Source organism: Pipistrellus hanaki, assembly GCF_964339955.1.
Source record: "Pipistrellus hanaki genome assembly, chromosome: 11".
Lineage (NCBI taxonomy): Eukaryota > Metazoa > Chordata > Mammalia > Chiroptera > Vespertilionidae > Pipistrellus > Pipistrellus hanaki.
The window spans coordinates 1279211-1298140 of NC_140513.1; the positions used below are offsets into that span (position 1 = coordinate 1279211).

Genomic DNA, 18930 nt, shown 5'->3' on the forward strand with positions numbered 1-18930 from the left:
TGTATGTGTGTGTGTACACGGGTTGTGTGTGTGTGCCTGTGAGTGTACACAAGTTGAGTGTGTGCCTGTATGAGTGTATATACACAGGATGTTAGTGTGCCTGTGTGTGTGTGTGTGTGTGCACACAGGATTAGTATGCTTGTGTGAGTGTGTACACAGGTTTTGTGTGTACCTGTATGAGTATACACAGGTTGAGTGTGTGCTTGTATGTGTGTGTGTGTGTGCACACAGGATGTTAAGTGTGCCTGTGTGTGTGTACACAGATTTGAGGGTGTGTGTGTGCCTGTATGTGAGTGTACACAGGTTGAGTGTGTGCCTGTATGTGTGAGTGTATATACACAGGATGTTAGTGTGCCTGTGTGTACACAGATTGAGTGTGTGTGTGTGCCTGTATGTGAGTGTACACAGGTTGAGTGTGTGCCTGTATGTGTGAGTGTATATACACAGGATGTTGGTGTGCCTGTGTGTACACAGATTGAGTGTGTGTGTGTGCCTGTGAGTGTACACAGGTTGAGTGTGTGCCTGTATGTGTGAGTGTATATACACAGGATGTTAGTGTGCCTGTGTGTACACAGATTGAGTGTGTGTGTGTGCCTGTATGTGAGTGTACACAGGTTGAGTGTGTGCCTGTATGTGTGAGTGTATATACACAGGATGTTAGTGTGCCTGTGTGTGTGAGTGTGTACACAGGTAAGCATGTGAGCCCATTGCGGGGGGGGGACATCAGAGGAGCCTGCCTCTCGGGCCCTTATCAGGTCCACCCCTCCCGGCTGGGGTGGCTCTTGCCCTCAGCGCCACCTGCCCGGGAGCCCAGGGCCCCCAGAGGGGCTGCTGGATGAGCACAGGGCTCGGCCGGCCCAGGCCAGTCTGGAGGCCCGAAGGCCCTATCACCCAGGAGGGAGCCGAGGGGCGTCCTGCAGGTGTCTGCGGGCGGCCGGACGGCCCGGGGGGCCCGCTGCCCTGCCCCCCCCCAGGGTCAGGCTGAGGACGGCCACCCGCCCCCCAGGGGGCAGAAAGCCCGGAGCCCCCTGGCGCTCCGACCCCCGGACCGAACGGGAACTGGCGGACAAACGAGGCTGGACGACGTGGGGATTTTAAACGCTCGTATCGTGTTTCTCCTCCGCGTCCGTCCTTTCCTTCCCGATTCGCGCTGCGGCCCGGCCAGCGCTGCGGCCGGCAGAAGGGCGTCCGTCAGCACCGCGGGCGGCGGGGCAGCCCCGGGGCAGGGCGGCCGGGCAGGGGTGCCACCAGCCCACCACGCCCGCCTCCACGCTCCCCGGGCGCCTCCGGACGGCCACCTCGCGACCCGGCAGACCCAGCACGCGTACATGACGGATAAAATTACATTTGTACAAAAATAGATTTTTTCTCCTTTCCGCTGCTCAGACACTCGTCTTCGCTTCCTCCAGCTTCACCCGAGCGGCCGCTGCGGCCCCGGAGGCCTGGCCGGGGGACGGCGGTCGGCGCCGAAGCATCTTAAAATAGATGCGGTCCGGGCCGGAGCCGCTCACGGTCACCGCGGGTCCCGGCGGACGTGCTCACGCGAAGCAAACGGACGGGGCGTCTTCGGGAACGCGGGCACACGCGTGTCCGTGTCCGCGGACAGCGTCCACTCCGGGCGGCTCTCGGGCACACACGGCACCGCCACCGTCCAAGCGGGCAGCCCAGGCCACGCACCAGTTCCGTGATGGGGACGCCACCAGCCGGTCACCTGTCTCTGCTCAGCCAGCCAGGCCGCCAGGCCCTGCAGGGGGCCCGGCCTGCTCCCCGCACATCCTGGGGGAACTCCGGGGGCCTGCTTCCAGGTGGCGACCTTGGACGTGGGGCCATCTGGGTGAATAGCGTCCCGCAGGCTGCTCCCCAGGGGCGGGCAGGCCCTGCCAACACCTTCCGAGCACAGGACATGGGCATGCCGGGCCTCGGGAGGCATCAGTGGCCGTGGGGGTAGCGGGCGGCGAAGGCCCTGATGCCTCACCATCTTTAGAAAATTAAAGATTGTCCCAGCAGGGCAGCGATCACCAAGCATCACCGCACCGAGCCAGGCCGGGGACAGCTGGAGGCCGGGTGACCGAGCTCTGCCTCCACCGCGGGCGGCTGCACCTGCAGGCGCTGCACACGATCGCCTGCCCGCGGGGAGGCAGGAGCACAGCCGCAGGGACGCTGGTGCGGGCGGGGCTGCAGGGCCGAGCGGCCGGGGCCAGGGGGCTTCCGCCCAGGGGAGGTGGTGGCCTGGGACCCCAGGGCTCTGTGGGGTGTCAGCCGGTAACCGTGCCGTCCCCAAGAAGCCGACGCCCCACCCGAGCCCCCAGGTCCCCAAGAGGCCAGGGGAGCAGGAGGGAGCGGGCACTGCAGAGGGCACCGGGCCTGGCACGCCTCACAGTGGACAAGGCAGTGCCCAGCAGGCGGCCTCTGGCCGGGGCGCCCAGCTCAGCCCGGGGAGGGGCTCCGGGAGGCAGAGAATGGACCGTTCCCGAGGCCCCTCTGCCCGCCCGGCCCCTGCCCGGCACCCTGCCCCCTCTGGTGACCCTGGGGAAGGCAGCCCTGGACAGGTTGGATGGGCGGTGTCGGAGGGAGGCTGGTGGGAGAGACGCTGCCATCAGACACCCCCTGGCTGAGCAGACAGGACCCCCGCATCCCTCCTCCTCGGCCCCTCTGCTCAGCGCTGGGTTGTGGGGTGTGGCGTGAGGATGGGAAGCACAGACCTGAGGGGGGTGACTGTGCCTGAGGCCAGTTCAACCCGCAAGCCCCACCCGCAGGCCCGAGCGCCACCCACTGGGCCGGTCGGAACGCTGCAGGGGTGCTGGGCTGATGGGGTGCCGCCCCACAGGGGCTCCGCCCCCAGGCCAGCCTGGCTGCCCCCAGGGGCGTCGAGCTGAGCTGTGCAGAGGGCCTGTGCCCACGGGCTCCTGGCTGAGCTTTGCAGTCGAAGAGGCGCCACCTGTCCCTCCTGCGGCTCCTGAGCCCACAGAGGATGGAGACCCTCGGGGGGCAGCCTCCTCCCCCACATCCCGCAGGCCTCCTGGGGGCAAACTGCCCGGGAGAGGGCGGACAGCAGCGCGTGGACTGCGAGACTGCGAGACGGCCTGGGATGGAGCAGAGACGGGCCCGGTCTGTTCGCCCGGGGCAGGCGGGACCCCGGGGGGCAGGGGCGGAGCGGAGACGATGCAGAGCAGACAGGTGGGCGGCGACCCTCGTCCCTGCAGCCTCTCGGGGACCCCAAACCCCGCGGAGGGCAGCTCCTGGCGTGGCGCTGAGGCATCCCCAAGTCATCTTTGGAAAAGGGGGCGCTCCCCCTTCACGGACGGAGCAGGCCCAGGGCCCCCCGTCTTCCTCTGCAGGAAACCCCCACCCACCTGCGCCCTCCCCATCGAGGGCGGGGCCGCACTCCAAACTCAGAGCGCCGCCCGCCCGCCCGCCGGGACGGGCCCTGGGGGACGGGGCTGAGCCGGAGCCGCCCGGGGCTCCGGGAGCCGGTGGCCGCGGGGCCGTGCGTCCGGCCGTCTGGCCGCGGGGAAAGCAGTGCCCTGCCGGGTCCAAAGACAAGCAGCATGGGGTGGGGTGGCAACACATCTCTTAGGCTTAGCAGTGATAGCGCCCGCAGTCCACGCCGGGCGGGGGCTAAGTCACTGGTGCGGGGCCTCCAGCACAGGGGGGCAGGGGCGGCCGGAGAGCACTGGCGGCTAAGTCATCTGGTGCGGGGCCTCCAGCATCTCCATGAGGAAGGTGTCGATGGGCGTGTCCCCGATGAGCTTGAAGAAGAACAGGTGCTCTAGGCACTTGAGGCCGATGGACCGCAGGGCGGGCAGGCGCAGCAGCAGCTTGGCGAACCTGCGGGCGGCGGGCATGAGTGCCTCCGGGTTACTGCCCTCCGCCCTCCGCCCTCCGCCCTCCGCCCCCCGCCCCCCGCCCCCCGCCCCCCGTCCCCCCGCCCCCCGCCCCCCCGCCCCCCGCCCCCCGCCCTCCGCCCTCCGCTCTCTGCCCCCCACTCTCCGCCCTCCGCCCTCCGCCCTCTGCCCTCCGCCCTCCGCCCTCCGCCCCCCGCCCTCTGCCCCCCACTCTCCGCCCTCCGCCCTCCGCCCCCCACCCCGCGCCCTCGCCCAGCGCGCCTGGCTGCCTCCAGGACAGGACCGACCCCCTGGCCGGATCCCCACACCCGCAGGAGGCCGCCTGCACTGAGCTCCGGGGGGACAGGGCCCTCGGCAGAGGAAACAGCCGCAGGGCGCGGAGCCAGGAGCCCGGGGGGCACGGGGGCCCGGGAGGAAGGGCCAGTGGCCGGGCCGGGGCGGCCAGCTATGGCTGTGGGAATTCAAACCACGCGGGCTGCCTCCGAGGGCGGGGGGCGCCCACAGGGAGGGTGTGCAGCTGGAGATGAGGACAGCGAGGGCGCTGGGTGCGGGGGGCCGAGGGGAGGAGCTGGTCCTGGGCTGGGAAGGCCGGCCGGTGCCCCCAGGCCCGCCCCCGAGCAGCAGCCCTGCTGGAGTGGCCCGCGGCCCGGAGCTCCTGTGTCCCGGGGGCGGGGGGATGGGGGGGTTTGGGGGAACTTGGAGGAGGAACATCAGGCGCAGCCAACGGGCCCAGCGTCCCTGCAGGGCGCCCACACGCAGGCCCTCCGTGTGCCGCCCGCCCGGGCCCCCGGCCCCACGACAGGCAGGACGGGCCGGGGCCGCGCACAGCCCGCCTTTCCCGGCCGAACGGCCGAGGCTGGAGCGGGGCCAGGGCGCTGTGCTGAGCTGGCGGCGGCGGCGCCAGGAAAGCGGGCTGCCGCTCCGTCCGGGAAGCTCCGCTAAACCAAACCAGATGGCCGGGCCAGCCGCGTTAACCGTGTGCGCGCCGGCGGCGGGCGGGCGGGCCTGTGCCCGGAGGGGCCTTCGGAAGGCGGGGTATGACCGGACAGTGAGCCCGCCTCCTCCTGACAGACAGCCACCGTGCCCGCACCATGGACCCAGCCATGAGCCGACCCGAGACCAGCCCATCTGCCTGCCCTGCCTGCGTCTACAAAGCACCCACTGTGCGCCCTGCCTCTGGTGGTCCCCTCAGGCGGGGGGAGCACGGCCTCCTGTATGCTCTCCTCAGAGACGGCCCCCACTGTGTGTGGCGTCTGTGGGCCACCGTTTTGGGTGTGTGAGCATGTCTGCCCTGCACTGTGCTCCCGGGCTGCCCTCGGCCCAGGAGGGCCGCCTTCTCGTCACACGGCAGTGCCCGGCGGTGCCCTGCCCGGGCCCGGGGCGGACACGAGGCCGCGAGGCCCACGCAGGCAGGGCGGGCGGCTCACCTCCCCGGCTGCTCCGGGTACTTGTGTTTGCAGTACGCCTCCAGGGACGCGTACACCTTCTCCCGCAGCGCCTCCACCTCAGCCGGGTTCGAGAGCCCCTTGGAGTCTGCGAGGAAGAAGGGCTGCAGGTCAGAGCCCTCCCGAAGCTGCTGGGACCGTGCGCTCGGCAGCACCGAAGGCGGGCGGCTGGCGCAGGGGACCCGGGACAGGCCTGCCACCAGCGACACCTCCTGGCTGGCTGGCTCCCGCCCTCAGCCCCGAAGCCGTGGACACCACCTCGTGGGGCCCTCACACGGGCCAGCCCCATGGTAACCAGAGGCACTGGGGTGGGGAGCAGCAGGGTGGTGGGTGCTGTGGTTGGGTGTGCCATGGCTGGGGGGTGGCAGAATAGGGGGTGTTGTGGCTGTGAGTGCCATGGCCGTGGGCGCCGTGGCCGTGGGCGCCGTGGCCGGGCAGTCCGCACGGCGTACCCGGGTTGAAGAGCACAATGGCGCGCAGGCAGCCCAGCTCCGTCTTGTCCATGTGCATGTCCCGCATCTTGGACACCAGCTCCGTCAGGACCCTGCGAGGAGGCGGGCGAACGCCAAGGCCACGTCAGACCGTGCCCACGCTGCCCCCAGAAATGCCCACGCAGCCCACAGGACAGCCGAGAAGGTCAAGGCCGACCCTGCAGCTGCCACGCCTGGCCCAGCGTCCGCCACACCAGCCCGTCCCTCCCCCCGCGGGCTCACTGCTTTCCCCGCGGGCTCTCCGCTCCGCCCGGAGAGGGTCTCACAGGGCTTTACTCTGGGACCTGGAGAATGAGGACCCCGTGGGGCCGAGCCACGATGAGCCGGGACCCAGCCACGGCCACCGGACCAAGCTGTGGAGGCGGGCAGGGCAGCCTGAGGCAGCGCTGGGGTGCCGGCCCCACCCGCACCCACAGGCCAGGAAGCATGGCCGTCCGCGGACCTGCCTCTCCGGGCCTGTCCCCTCCTCACCAGACACTTCCTTCCAGGCAGAGCCACCAGCAGCCTCACGGACAGAGCCTGCCGGACCCTTGGCCCCGGGTCCGGGCCCTGCGAGTGCGTGTCCCGAGCCCCAGGACGAGCTACACTGCCCACACGGCCTGGCTCCCCGCCCATGGGCCCAGCCTGGCCGCCGGAGCCAGGAAGTGGCGCGTGGGGGGGGGGGGTGCGGAGGCAGGGGCCCAGGTGGGGCCCGGACAGCCCAGGAGCCAGGCCTCTCCCTGCGGGAAAAGACCGGGGGAGGGGCAGGGGGAGAACGTGTCCTGGCATCATGTGGCCTCTGGCCCGACGCCTCGTGGGCAGGGGTGGCTGCAGAGAGGGGGGCCGGGTGGACGGGGCAGGCCAGGCTCCAGCGGGGGACAGGGCCGGTCAGCCGGCTGGTCAGGGGGCCCTTCTCAGGGCCCACGGGGCTGTGCTGCACTCGGCACAGGGACACCAGCCCACGGAGTAACCACTTCCACTCATTGCAAAGCACAGCTGTGGCCCAGCCGGCGTGGCTCAGGGGCTGAGTGTCAACCCAGGAACCAGGAGATCAGGGTACGATTCCCGGTCAGGGCACAGGCCCGGGTTGCGGGCTCCACGCCCAGTGTGGGGAGTGCAGGAGGCCCTGAGGTTTCTCTCTCCCCCCTCCGCTCTGGAGCCAACAGGAAGGCGTATTTCTGAAGAGCAGCTTCCTCCCCACACGGTCAGAGCGGGAGGACCCCACGCCGGTCCTGAGGGATCTAGCCTTCGTCTCGCACCCCCTCCCCAGCCTCGTGGACAGAGGAGAGCCACGCAGTGCCACGCGTGTGCCGCGGCGGCCGCCCACCTGTCGAAGATGGCGCCCACGCCGGCGCTGTGGGCGCTGTTCCGGTGCACGTGCAGCCCGGTGGCCAGCAGGATCCCGTCCTTGACGGCGATGGAGCGGTGCGAGAAGGAGGCGATGAGCAGCTCGTTCCAGCCTGGGGGGGGCGACCCGTCACGGCTCCGGCCGGTCTCCGGGCCGCGCCAGCCCTTCCCGGAGCCCCGTCCCAGAGGCAGCGCGCCCCCGTCCCAGACCCCGGGACCAGGCTGGGGTTCCCAGAGTCGGCTACGTGGAACCCTAACCCCAGGAACGTCCCCCTGGAAAGAGGTTCCCGAGCACCTGCGTTTGGGAATGGCTTTCTTCCCCGGTGCACATGGGTGCAGGAAAGGCCCTGGCAAGTCCTGCACAGCATCTCCTGTGGCACTCTAACCGCGTGCCAGGGAGGTCTCTGCTAATGCAGGATGCTCTGCCATGGACCACCCGGGAGCGCTCCCACAATCCTCTCTGGGACGGCCACGGGGCCCTGGGAGCGCTCCCACAATCCTCTCCGGGACGGCCACGGGGGCCCTGGGAGCGCTCCCACAATCCTCTCCGGGACGGCCACGGGGGCCCTGGGAGCGCTCCCACAATCCTCTCCGGGACGGCCATGGGGCATCTGGAAGAGCTCCCACAATCCTCTCTGGGATGGCCATGGGGCATCTGGAAGAGCTCCCACAATCCTCTCTGGGATGGCCATGGGGCATCTGGAAGAGCTCCCACAATCCTCTCCGGGACGGCCACGGGGGCCCTGGGAGCGCTCCCACAATCCTCTCCGGGACGGCCACGGGGGCCCTGGGAGCGCTCCCACAATCCTCTCTGGGACGGCCACGGGGGCCCTGGGAGCGCTCCCACAATCCTCTCTGGGATGCCCACGGAACAGCTCATGCCACGGAACACCTGGGAGCGCTCCCATCATTTTCTCTGTGCAGCCACGGAATTGCCACAGAACGGCAGCTGCCAGCCTGGTCCAACAGCCGCTCTCAGGGGTCACTGTGCTACGTGGACCCCACAGCAAACCATGGACCTGAAGCAGGCGCTCTCGCTATGCGGGCGGGAAACCAGAGCAGGTGGCAGGCGGAGGGGAGCCGAGGTCCGGGGCCGGCACGGGAAGGAAACTAAAACCTTTCTGTGCTCGGTGTCTCCGGCCTCCCGCCACGGGGACATCAGCCGCTCAGAGCAGCGACAGGTCACAGCCGCACGCCTGGCTCCGGCTGACATCACACGGGGACCCCACGTGGCCATTTCCCAGACGGGAGCCCGAGGCGGAGTGGACAGCTCCGTCCGGCCGCGCACTCACCGGCCCGCAGCAGGATGACCTGGTCGTCCAGCGGCAGCTCGGAGAAGTGCGGGATCCGCTTGGCCCACTCCACCAGCGTGAAGAGCTGCTTGTCGGCCGCCTGGCAGATGTTGGTGACGGGGTCGTTGGGCTGGGCGGGGAGGGCACCCAGTGAGAGGCGGCAGCGGCCTCAGCCAGCCCAGCCCGCCGCCCGGGGCAGCGCGGACGCCCCCACGGACGCCACGCCGAGGCCCCAGCCCAACGCAGCCGGAGCGACCTCGCACACGTGGCCGAGGGCAGCGTTCTGAGATGGGGGGCCCTCTGGGGCTCCCTCTGGGCGGGGCTGCGGGGGCCCAGCTCCATGCGGCTGTGTGGCCGCCAGCGAACCCCCATCGTCTCTGAGCCCCCGTTCCCACGAAACCACCTCAACGACCCCGGCTCCACAAGCTCCCTGCACCCCAAGGACGGCCTTCCAGTCCTGGGAGGCGTGGACCTCGCAGAGGCCACAGAACGCCGGCGCCCCCTGCCGGCCGCCCTGCACTCCGCCAGCTGCCCACCTGCTCCTTGGCCCTTCCTCCAAAGCTGGGGAGACCAGGTGCCAGCTCGTTCTCTCCGAACAGCGCCCTCACTCGGCAGAACTAACGCTGCCGCCCGCCCGGGACTCCAGTTGCTTGTGGAGCTTCTGCTCGACCGTGAAGCCTCCCCACTGCCTCCCCCTCTCTGGACGGGAGAGACGGGCCGGGACAGGCCGGCCACATGCCAGGCCACGCTGTCTGGGGTCGTGGGGTCACGGAGTGCAGGGAGCTGGGGGCCGCAGCCTCCTGAGCAGGGAAGAGGGGACCCCACACTCTGACTGGGGCAGAGGGTCACGGGTGCGCACCCGCCACACAGAGGTGTCCTGTGTCTGACCAAAGGTGGGCAGTGAGGAGCAGCTCGGTGCGCCCCAGCCTCATGGCGACGAGGGGGGATTCACACGCACGCACGCACGCATGCACACGCGCACACACACGCCCCGCTGTCACCAGCGCCGGGGCGTGCGGTGAGACCAGGGCCCAGCCCACCTAACGGGGCCGGGCCGCCCAGAGGAGCAGGCCTCCCCGAGGAAGCGGCCCCGAAGCTGAGACGGGAGCCTGAGGAATCAGCTGGGCAGCGTGTGCAAAGGCCCTGGGGCGGGTGGGCGGACCAGCAGACGTGTCTGGCCACGGAGCCGGGGGAGAATGGTCAGGGTGGGCTGGGCGGCTGCAGGGTCAGCCCCGAGCCTGGTCCCAGCCCTGCGCCCACGGGGACACGGGTGAAAGCTGGACGTAACGCTGCCGGGGCCTAGGCCCGATGCGGGGCCCCGCCACCCGCTGGACCACAGGCTGGAACCACGGGAAGCATGAAGGGTACGGGCAGAGTCTGCTCTGATTGCAGGAATCGGAAAGGCCCGCCCCGGGCCCGGCTGCTCTGCCTCGGCGGCCGGGTGATGGGTCCTCGCCGGGGCGCTGGCTGGCCCGGTCCCTCTGGGCCGACAGGTCCTCCCGAGGCGCTGGCCGGGCCGCAGTCCCCGGGGAGGCGGCGGCGGCGGCGGCACTCACCGAGCTGGGGTTCAGCCCCATCGTGGCCTCCACGTACGTCTCCGTCTTGGGCTCCACGGCCAGCTCGGCCTCCAGGATCTTCTCCACCGGCATGTCCTCGTTGGCGCTGCTGGTGGACTCCACCTCGCTCTCGCTGCGGTCCTTGCCCCGCTGCCGCTCCTCCTGCACGGCTGAGAGGAGAGCCCTCGCACCGGCTCCCCGGGGTCCCCACATGCCCCGCCCGCCCGGCTCAGGAGCAGCCACCCCAGCAGGAGAGAGGGGGAGCGGGGCTCCCGGGAGAGGGGCCGAGACGCAGGGGCAGGAGGCTGCCAGCCGGGCCCTGCCAGGTGGCCCTGGGCGGTCCCCCGGGGGGTCTTGCTGGACTGGCTCCCGCCGGCGCCAGGAGCTTCGGGGCTGAGCACAGCGGGCGGACCCTCCCCAGCAGCCAACACAGCCGGGGGCGCTCACCCCAACACACCAGGGTCCCCAACATCAGAGACCCGCTGACGTGAGGGCGAGCACGTGGGAAGGAGCATCCGGGCTGGCGGGCACTGGCCCTGCTGCCTCCTCTGCTGTGGGCACTGCCAGCGGGCACCGTCCTGACCTCATGTGACCCCGGGAAGCAGGACTGGATCGCCAAAGGCTCTGCCCACCCCCTCCTGAGGCCGACACTGGACCCCGGGGGCGCTGGCCGAGGCGCACAGCGAATTCGGGTCCTGAGCCTGGGGACTGGCCGTCCTCCGCTAAGGGACGCGACCCAGGACACAGTCTGCCCCTGAGTCACCATGTGCACACACAGGACACACACACGGCACAAACGTGCACACAGAGGGCACACACGTGATGTGTGCATACACAGAGCACACACATGCGCACCACACACACACACACACACAGCCCCACAAGGCACCGTGCTGCCACCTGCCTATGCCCTCGCTGCCCACAGGCACCCTGAGGCCAGAGGAGCAGTCACTGCCCGAAGGCGACAGGGAGGCACCTGACCCAGCCGGCTCTTCCTCCCAAGGAGAAACGTGGGGCCATGTGTGCCTGTGCGTGCACACACACGTACATACGTGTGCATGTGTGCGCACACACACACCAGACACTGCCCCCTCCGCACCCTGGTCCCTCAGAGTCCGGAGATGGGGTACAGGAAGTGAGATCGGGAGGAAGGAAGCAGCAGAGGCCCGCCTGCCCCTCAGACCGGGAGCCCCCGCCCCGCAGAGGAGAGAGCTGTGTCAGGACATTTCCAGGGGCTGGGCCGTCCTAGCGTCCAGCTCGGGGTGCAGGACAGATGGGGGCGTGCCTCCTGGCCCCTCTGGGCCCCTCGTCTGAGAGACCCGGGAGCAACCTGCAGGGCGGCCCTGAGGCCACGGGCCACGCGTCACTCTCCGAGGAGGGCCGTGGACTGTGACAGACACGGGAGGGAGCCGAGAGCACCAGCCGGGGGTCAGGCAATGCCGGCCCCTACGTCAGGCTCCGAGGGCCCACCCGCCTCCCGACATGCCCGGAGCTCAGCCGGAGCACGGAGCCCGGGGCCAGCCTGAGCTGTGGAGGGCACCCTCTGGGGCACATGACGGCGCCCTGCCCTGCCCTGTGCCACACCTCCCGACACCCCAGCCTCTGCACACTCCGGCCCCTCGGGCGGGCGCGTGGCCTGCCTGACCCCCTTCTCCAGGCAGTGGCCTGGCCACCTCCCGCCAAGCCTTCCCGACGCCCGAGCCCGGGCAGTGCCTCCCTGTGTGGCTGTGTGACGCCCACTTCCCACGGAGGACACCCCCAGCTCACTGTGTGCCCAGCGCCATCGTGGTGGGCTCAGTGCGTCAGAGACCTCGGCCACGCTCCCAGCCTGCTCTGCGCCGCGGCCTCGGGCTCATGCCAGGGTGTCCACCTCCCCCTAGAGCACTGGAGCCCAGCACTCTGGCCAGGCTCCAACCCAATCCACTGCCCACCTCACGCTCAACCCAGGCCGGGTCCCACCACCTCCAGCAAGTCCCCCCTGACTGCACCGGGCGCCAGGGCCATCGGGGGCACACGCCTCCCCAGGGCCTGAAGGGATCAGTCTCGAGGGAGCGGAGCCGACGCAGCCCGCACGCGCTCGAACCAGCCCTGGCCTCCTGGGCCTCTGTTCCCCCACTGGCACGGCCCCGGCTGGCCCCCAGCTCAGCCCCGGAGCCCTGAGCTCCCCTGTCTTGGTCACACGAGCCAGTCACCAAAGCTCCCCCCCCATCACCATGGCCCCCGCCGGCAGCCTCGGGGAGGGTCCCGCAGGACACCACTGCCCACTGAGGCTGCAATTTCTAATGAGAAAGACTGAGGCTGAGGAGGAACAGAAACAAAAACAAGAAGAAACTGGTAAGAACTGCAGCCGCCACCAGAGGGCAGTCAGGAGGCGGCAGGAAGGAGCTGGGCGCAGGCCGGCCAGGCCTGGGCCAGGGAACAGCCGCCATGAAGAAGGGAACAGGCGGCGAGACCCCACCCCCAGGGGCCCACCCTCTGAGGGCAGGGGTCATCAAACCTCCCGAAGGGGAAACTGAGGCCACGGACAGCCAGGAGCGAGGGGGAGGCCACTCTGCCGGCCCGGCCTGAGGGCCCAGAGCAGGGCAGGCTGCACCTCCGGACAGTTTCAGTGACTTCGGAGGTGTGGCCCTCCGGGCTACCTGCCGGCCCCGCCCCCGGCCAACGAATGAGACGGTCCCACAAAGCCGAGCCTGCGTGCACCCACTCCCGTGCCAGCTTCGGTCCCTTCCCGCCCACCGCCCACCCCCAGCGTGGCCCTCACTGTCCTCTGCCTCTGCCCGCCTCCCCGGAGCCCGTGCTGGGCCCTGGGCACTGCGCCCTTGGAGAGGTCTGAGCAGGAGCTGCCCCAGGCGCTGGGCGCCCCCGGGTGCGGGGCCGAGGCCGCCCTCCTGGGGTCCTGGGGCCTGGCGTACAGCTGGCGCTCGGGAGGGGTCTGGCGGGTGGGACGGGCCCGGGACACGCTGCCCACAGCAGCCTCGCGGGGAGTGAGCGCCCGTCGCGGGGGCGTGCGAGCAGAGCCTCCGCCTACCTTCGCGCTTCATGCCCATGGCCAGGCACTTCTGGTAGCGGCAGTACTGGCAGCGGTTGCGCTGGCGCTTGTCGATGAGGCAGTCCTTGTTGTCCCGGCAGGTGTAGGTCAGGTCCTTCCGCACCGTCCGCTTGAAGAAGCCTTTGCAGCCCTCGCAGCTGTACACGCCGTAGTGCTTGCCTGGGGCGGCAGGCAGCGGGGCCGTGAGCGCCTGCCCGGCACCCCGGCCCAGCTGCACTGCCGCTCCTGTGCCAGCGCCACCGCCAGCAGCTGCCTCCTCTCCGGGCCTCTGGGCCACCCTGGCCACCCACTTACTGTCCCCGGACGGGAGACCCGAGAAGGTCCGTGTGAGAGGCCCGGAGCCCCAGCACCCTCACTGCTGGCGGCCCAGCCCCCCGCCCCCGCCCCCGCCCCCGCCCCGGGCCCGTGCCGCCCGCCTACCTGAGGAGCGGTCCCCGCAGATGGCGCAGATGTGCTTGGTGAAGGACGCCATGTTCCCTGAGGGGTGGGCCGGGACCTTGAGGACGCCATTGAGGCCCAGCGGGGGCTTGATGTCCTCCGAGCTGCTGACGGGGTTCATGGGCGAGCTGAGCTGCGGGGGGAGCGCGGGCTCAGCCTGGCGGCGCCGGGAGCCCAGGGCACACGCCGCAGCGCCCCGCCGCACCCCCACTTTACAGAGAGAAACCGGGGCTCAGGGGGCCCTGCCCGCCCCATGCAACAGCCGGGAACAGAGGGTGAGCCCCATGGAGCTCCAGAGCGAGCGGCCCCCGCTGGTGGGCCCGATGGTGGAGGCTGCCCCGGCCCCTGCCCGCCCACGGCCCCTCCCTTACTGGGCACTCCCCCGGCGGGACGGTGTGAGCCCCATGACCGTCCCGGTGAGCCGGGCACTTCGGGGCTCCCCAACACATAGCGGGGCACCGAGGCCCGGCCACTGCGCGGAGGGAGGAGAGCTGGGGTCCGCCCAGCGGCCACATGCCCGGCTCGGGGGCAGGGGGGTCTCGATCGCGTGTGTCAGGGGAGGGACACCCTGCCTCTCCCCGCGCCCGGCGCCCTGCAGGCCGCCTGCCGGAGGAAGCGTGGGAAACTCACCGGTCACCCTGGCAACAGCTGCCGGGCTGCAATGACACAGCAGTTTTGGTTCCGCTGCGTCTGCCCGGCTCTCGCGCCGGCACCGAAGGCCCCACGGTGCTGCCCGCTGCACCGCAAGCCCGCCCGCCCCCCAGGCACCGGGACCCCGGCCGGGCAGCCCCCAGCGCCCCACTTCTGCAAACCCCCGGCCGAGGCGGAAACGGGTCGGCGGCCGCAGCTGCTGCCCCCTGGCAGCCCGGCGCCTCCCCACACAGGAACCTCACCCTCTTCCTTCCCGGGCCCCCCATCCCACCCCCTTCTCACGGGACCGGAAGAGCGTGGCGCTCAGGCACACGCATGGAAACGGCCCCGAGCAGCGTTTCACGCCCCCCCCCCAGGCCCGGCCCTCCTCTGCCCGGTGGGCTGGGTGCTGAGGACGGGCACCGCCCCCACGGTGGGCTGCGGGCGGCAGAGCCAGCCCCCGGGGCCGGCATCCTGGGGCCCCACGCAGAGCGGGGCGGCCGGCATGGCCGGTGCTGACCGCAGGAGGCAGGGTGCGGCCCGATGAGGGGACCGCAGCTGAGAGAAGGCGCCCCCGTGCCACGTGCTGCGCCCGGGCTGTGCCGGCCGGTCTCGGGGCGTGGGAACCCCCGGTGTGGCCCCACTGGCTGCAGAAGAGCCCACAGTGACCCCAGCGGGCACCCGCACAGCTGGCCGCAGCTGCAGGCCCGGGGACGCAGCTTAGCCCCCATCCTGCCTCCTCCGCGGGGACCGGGAGGTCAGCCTCTGAGCACAAGTCCGAGTGCAGGGCCTGGGCTGCGGGCGGCTGGCGGGGACAGACCGGCTTGGCGTCCGGCACCCCCACTCCCGTCTCCCAGAGGGGAGGCCGCCGGCCGGCTGGCACCGGGAGGGGCTGCGGCCAAACATCGAGAGTGGGGACGGCCCTGCGGAGCCAGCTGTGGGGCCCCCGAGGCTGTGAGGGGACCCCTCACGGCTGCAGCCTCTCCGAGGGGGGACCGCCCCACTGCCCGCGGCCGTGTCAGCTGGCGGCCGGGGGACAGGAATGAAGGTTTCCCTCCTGTGGCTGCCAGCCCATGCTGGGTGGGAGGGCACCTGCCCTGTCTCCCGGCCCCCCACGTGCACGTCCTTGGACGGACCTGCCCGAGGTAAACTGAGGCAGGGCTGGAAGGAAGGCTGGCCGGGGCCCAGCAGACAGGATGGACGGGGAGGTGTGTCTCGGTCAATGACTCCCCGGCTGCGGGCGGCAGGTCCCTGCCCTCCGGGCACAGAGTCGGCAGGAGCTGGGGAGCCTTGGAGGCCCTGCCCGTGTGGGAGAGGAGGGGGGCTGGAGCCCCTCCGCAGGCCCCAGGGAGGGAGGGTGAGAAACACCGATGTGAGAGAGGCCACAAACCAGGCCCTTCCACAGGTGCCCTGACTGGGATCGAACCTGCCACCCAGCCAGGTGCCCACCCAGCCAGGTGCCCACCCAGGCATCGAACTGGCAACCCTGAGGTGCACAGGATGACATCCAACTGAGCCAGCGGGGCTGGGCCACCCACTTTGCCCGCAGGCTTCCCTTTCTCCCTCCCCTTCCTTCTCTCTCTCTCTCTCTCTCTCTCTCTCTCTCTCTCTCTCTCTCTCTATATATATATATATATATATATATATACAGTATATATATATATATATATATATATATATATATATATATATATATTTTTTTTTTTTTAATTGATTTCAGAGGAGGAGGAGTGAGAGAAACATCCATGATGAGAGAGAATCACTGATCAGCTGCCTCCTGCACGCCCCCACTGGAGATGGAGCCGCCACCCGGGCCTGTGCCCGGACCGGAATCGAACCCTGGCCTGTGGTTCATAGGTCGGTGCTCAGCCGCCGAGGCCGGCCGGCCCGTTCTGCCTTCTCTCTCAATGCCGGACAGGCCCACCGGCCACGGCAGGTCCTCGGCCCGCGGTCCTTCCCCTTCTCGGGGCCACGCTGCCAGGCATCGGGCTGGTCGTGGCTCCCGCAGCCCAGGGCCCCGCTCTGTCGCCCGCCGCTCGCCGCCCGCCGCCCGCAGCCCCTCACCCCGCCACCCGCCTCCCGGGGCCGGAGCTGAAGGCTCCCGCGTGGCCAGGGCGCGGTCCCCGTTTCCCCTTTCATATCCTGGGCTCTTATTTCAGTTCCCGCCGCACCGACGGGCCTCCCTCAAACAGCCTGCTCATCCTCTCCTCTCCGCACCCGCCCTTCCTCCCGATCACACGCGGCCCCACTGGCCCCCGAGAGGCCTCGCCTCGGCAGAGCGTGGGGGCTCCGGGCACCCGCCCCTGCCCAGCCCACAGCAGGCAGGCACCCCCACCTCGCACACAGCCCGGGTGCCAGGCCGGGCGGCAGGTCTGTGAGCACCGAGCTGGCCGGGCCCGAGGGCGTCAGCTCCCGCTGCCCGCTGCCGTCTCGGCTGCCCTTCCCGGTGCCCGCAGCCAGCAGAGGGGGCGGCAGCTACCCGCAGAACAGCCAGGAAAGTGGATGGGCCCTGCTGCCCCCGGCCGCTGGGCTTCTGGGCGGCCAGGGCCCTGCGGGACGGGAGCCTGCGCTGACCCCAGCCCGGTGCGGGTGGAGACAGGGTCGCCCCGGGACAGCCGACGGGCTTCTCCACCCGGCCCGGCCAGACAGGCCCCCAGCCGGGCCGTGAGAGGGCCAGGCGGGCCCAAGCCCCGCACCCCAGCCGGGACGTGTCTGCCCGGGGCCTGGGCGGGAGCACTGCGGCCTCAGGGCCTGGGTGAGCAGACGGAGGGGAAGGACAGGCCCAGGAGGGGCCCTGAGAGGACGTGGCCCCGGGGCCGCAGTCTGAGCACAGATTCCCCTGCAGAGCGCCGAGCCACGCAAGCAGCGTACCCAACGGGAGGGGCCAGGCTGGAGTGGTCACCTCTGAGGGCCACGGGCTCACCCAGACCCAGGCTCGAACCCAGGCCGAGGCCGCCTCTCCAGGCTCGGCTTCCCAGAGATGAGGGGCCATGAGAGCGCTGCCCCGGGCCGTGGGCTGCCACGGAGGTCCCGCAGGGCCCCGGCCGGCCCCGCCCCGCTTACCTGCGGGCTGCCGGTGCCGAAGCCCAGGGTGGGCGTGGTGGGCACGGACATGGAGTGGGGGCCCATGGGGGAGCTGATGACGGAGAAGGGGGGGCCCATGCCGCTGATGGGCGAGCTCAGCTGTCCCGGGGAGCCGAGCGGCGCGCCCAGGCCGGGCCCCAGCGAGGGGTGCAGCGAGGGGGCCGCCATGGAGCCCCGGCCGGTGGGCGAGCTGAGCGGGGAGGAGTTCACCTGGGTGGAGAAGTCTGCAAGACAGAAGCACAGGGGGCCGTCAGCACCCCGGCCGGGACCAGGAGGAGAGCCAGCCGGGCTCCGTCCCCCGCCCCCGGCTCACCGCCCCCATCCCCAACAACCAGGCGGTCAGGGAGGGACGGCTCCCTCCACCGCACCACCCGGCCTGGCTCGGCCTTCGGGCTCAGGGCCCCGGGCAGATGCAGGACGAGACGCTGGCAGCCGGCGGGACGCTCTGGGTCCCTGTCCAGCAAGGAGGCCAACGACTGCCACTCGAACCCTCACCGCCCAGGCCTGTCCCCCAGCATGCCTGGGGCCCGGAGAGCCAGCCCCTCCCACGAACTCAGGGGCCAAAGTGCAGGCTGTCCTGGGGAGACGGCCCCTGGGGGGCAGACCCAGCACCCTGCCCAGGGCAGACCAAGGCCTGGAGGGAGGCGGAGGCGGGGGCTGGGGCAGGGGGGCTGCCATCACCCATTTCACAGGGGGAGGGACCTGCGTTCCACACCTGCCTTGGCCGCGAACGGCCAACTGCTCCCAGCCCACGGCCTGGCCTGCTCCGGCCTCACAGACCAGCAGGACGGGACTCACGGCCCGGGTGGCGCTCTAGGGGCCCAGCTGGGTGCCAGGCCCGGCGTCGGGCGCCGCAGGGACGGGGAGAGGCAGGGCCGTCCGCACCCGCCTTCCCCCTCAGAGATTTCAACGCCCAACCAGCGCCGGGTCAGCCTCCCACCCGACACCCCTCACCCCCCCGAGGGCTGGGCAGCAGGAGACCCAGCGGTGCTCAGGCGGGGACCCCGCCGCCCGGGGCCCGAGCAGGAGCCGCGGAGCCGCAGGGTGTCCGGGCCAGCCACGCCCCTCCCGGGCCTCAGCCTTCCACGCCCGCCAGGGGCAGCGCCCACACTTCTGAGCAGCCCAGAGGCCGTGGCACTATGGGGAGTCCAGTCCCCTCACCCCCGTCAGGGCACCCCCCCCGCTCGTCCGCCCCAACAGCCAGGCAGCCCTCCACCCCGGACGACTCGGACTCCCCGAAGCTCAGAGCATCACGGGCCCAGAGCCGGAGGAACACGCACGCCTCGTCCCCACGCCCACCCCTCCCCGCCGGCCGCCCCCGGTCCGCTCCGGCCAGGCCCAGGCCCTCCGCCGGCCTCGGGCCGGACGGCGCGGGCACCTCGGGCAGTGGTCCACCGGGAACCGGAGTTCTGCGGCCCCGCCAGGCCATCCTCCCCGTCAGCTGCCAGTTTCCACCCGCAGCCCCACTGCCAGCACCTCCTCTCGCTTCCCCTCCCAGAAGTCCACTTTCCCGCCGGCAGGCCTGCGGGCACCCGCCTGCACAGCGAGGGGCGCTCCGCCCGCGGAGCCCTCGCCGGGCACAGGCCTGGAGGAGGCCCCCCGAACGGGCACCAGGGTGAGGAAGCCGCGACGGCAGGGGAGCAGCGGCCGCTGTGCGCCATCCATCGCTCCCTGGCCTCGCGTGGACGGGCGGCCGGCACGTGACCTTGAAGCACCTGCACAGCCCTGACCTCCCCCGACAGACAAGGAGCTGAGGCGCTGGGAGGCACATCCC

At 70.8% G+C, this 18930-nt stretch overlaps 1 protein-coding gene across 1 annotated transcript; it reads right to left on the reverse strand.

The window, feature by feature from the left end:
- Positions 1-1090: 1090 nt before the first annotated feature.
- On the reverse strand, positions 1091-17380 carry RXRA (retinoid X receptor alpha). Its single transcript, XM_084899653.1, has 9 exons — positions 17136-17380; positions 13425-13575; positions 12984-13163; positions 9956-10125; positions 8400-8529; positions 7088-7220; positions 5743-5834; positions 5273-5378; positions 1091-3828 (listed from the first exon to the last, which is right to left on the reverse strand). The coding sequence occupies exons 1-9, from the start codon at positions 17322-17324 to the stop codon at positions 3681-3683; spliced, it is 1299 nt and encodes a 432-aa protein (XP_084755779.1). The 5' UTR covers positions 17325-17380; the 3' UTR covers positions 1091-3680.
- Positions 17381-18930: the final 1550 nt, after the last annotated feature.

Excerpts from the sequence above, each read along its gene's own strand:
- RXRA (XM_084899653.1), bottom strand. The coding sequence starts at position 17,324 with ATGGCGGCCCCCTCGCTGCACCCCTCGCTGGGGCCCGGCCTGGGCGCG. Across the intron at positions 13,576-17,135 it reads TCGGCACCGGCAGCCCGCAG|CTCAGCTCGCCCATGAACCC; the intron begins GTAAGCGGGGCG and ends CTCCCCCCGCAG. Across the intron at positions 7,221-8,399 it reads GGTCATCCTGCTGCGGGCCG|GCTGGAACGAGCTGCTCATC; the intron begins GTGAGTGCGCGG and ends CGCCCCCCCCAG.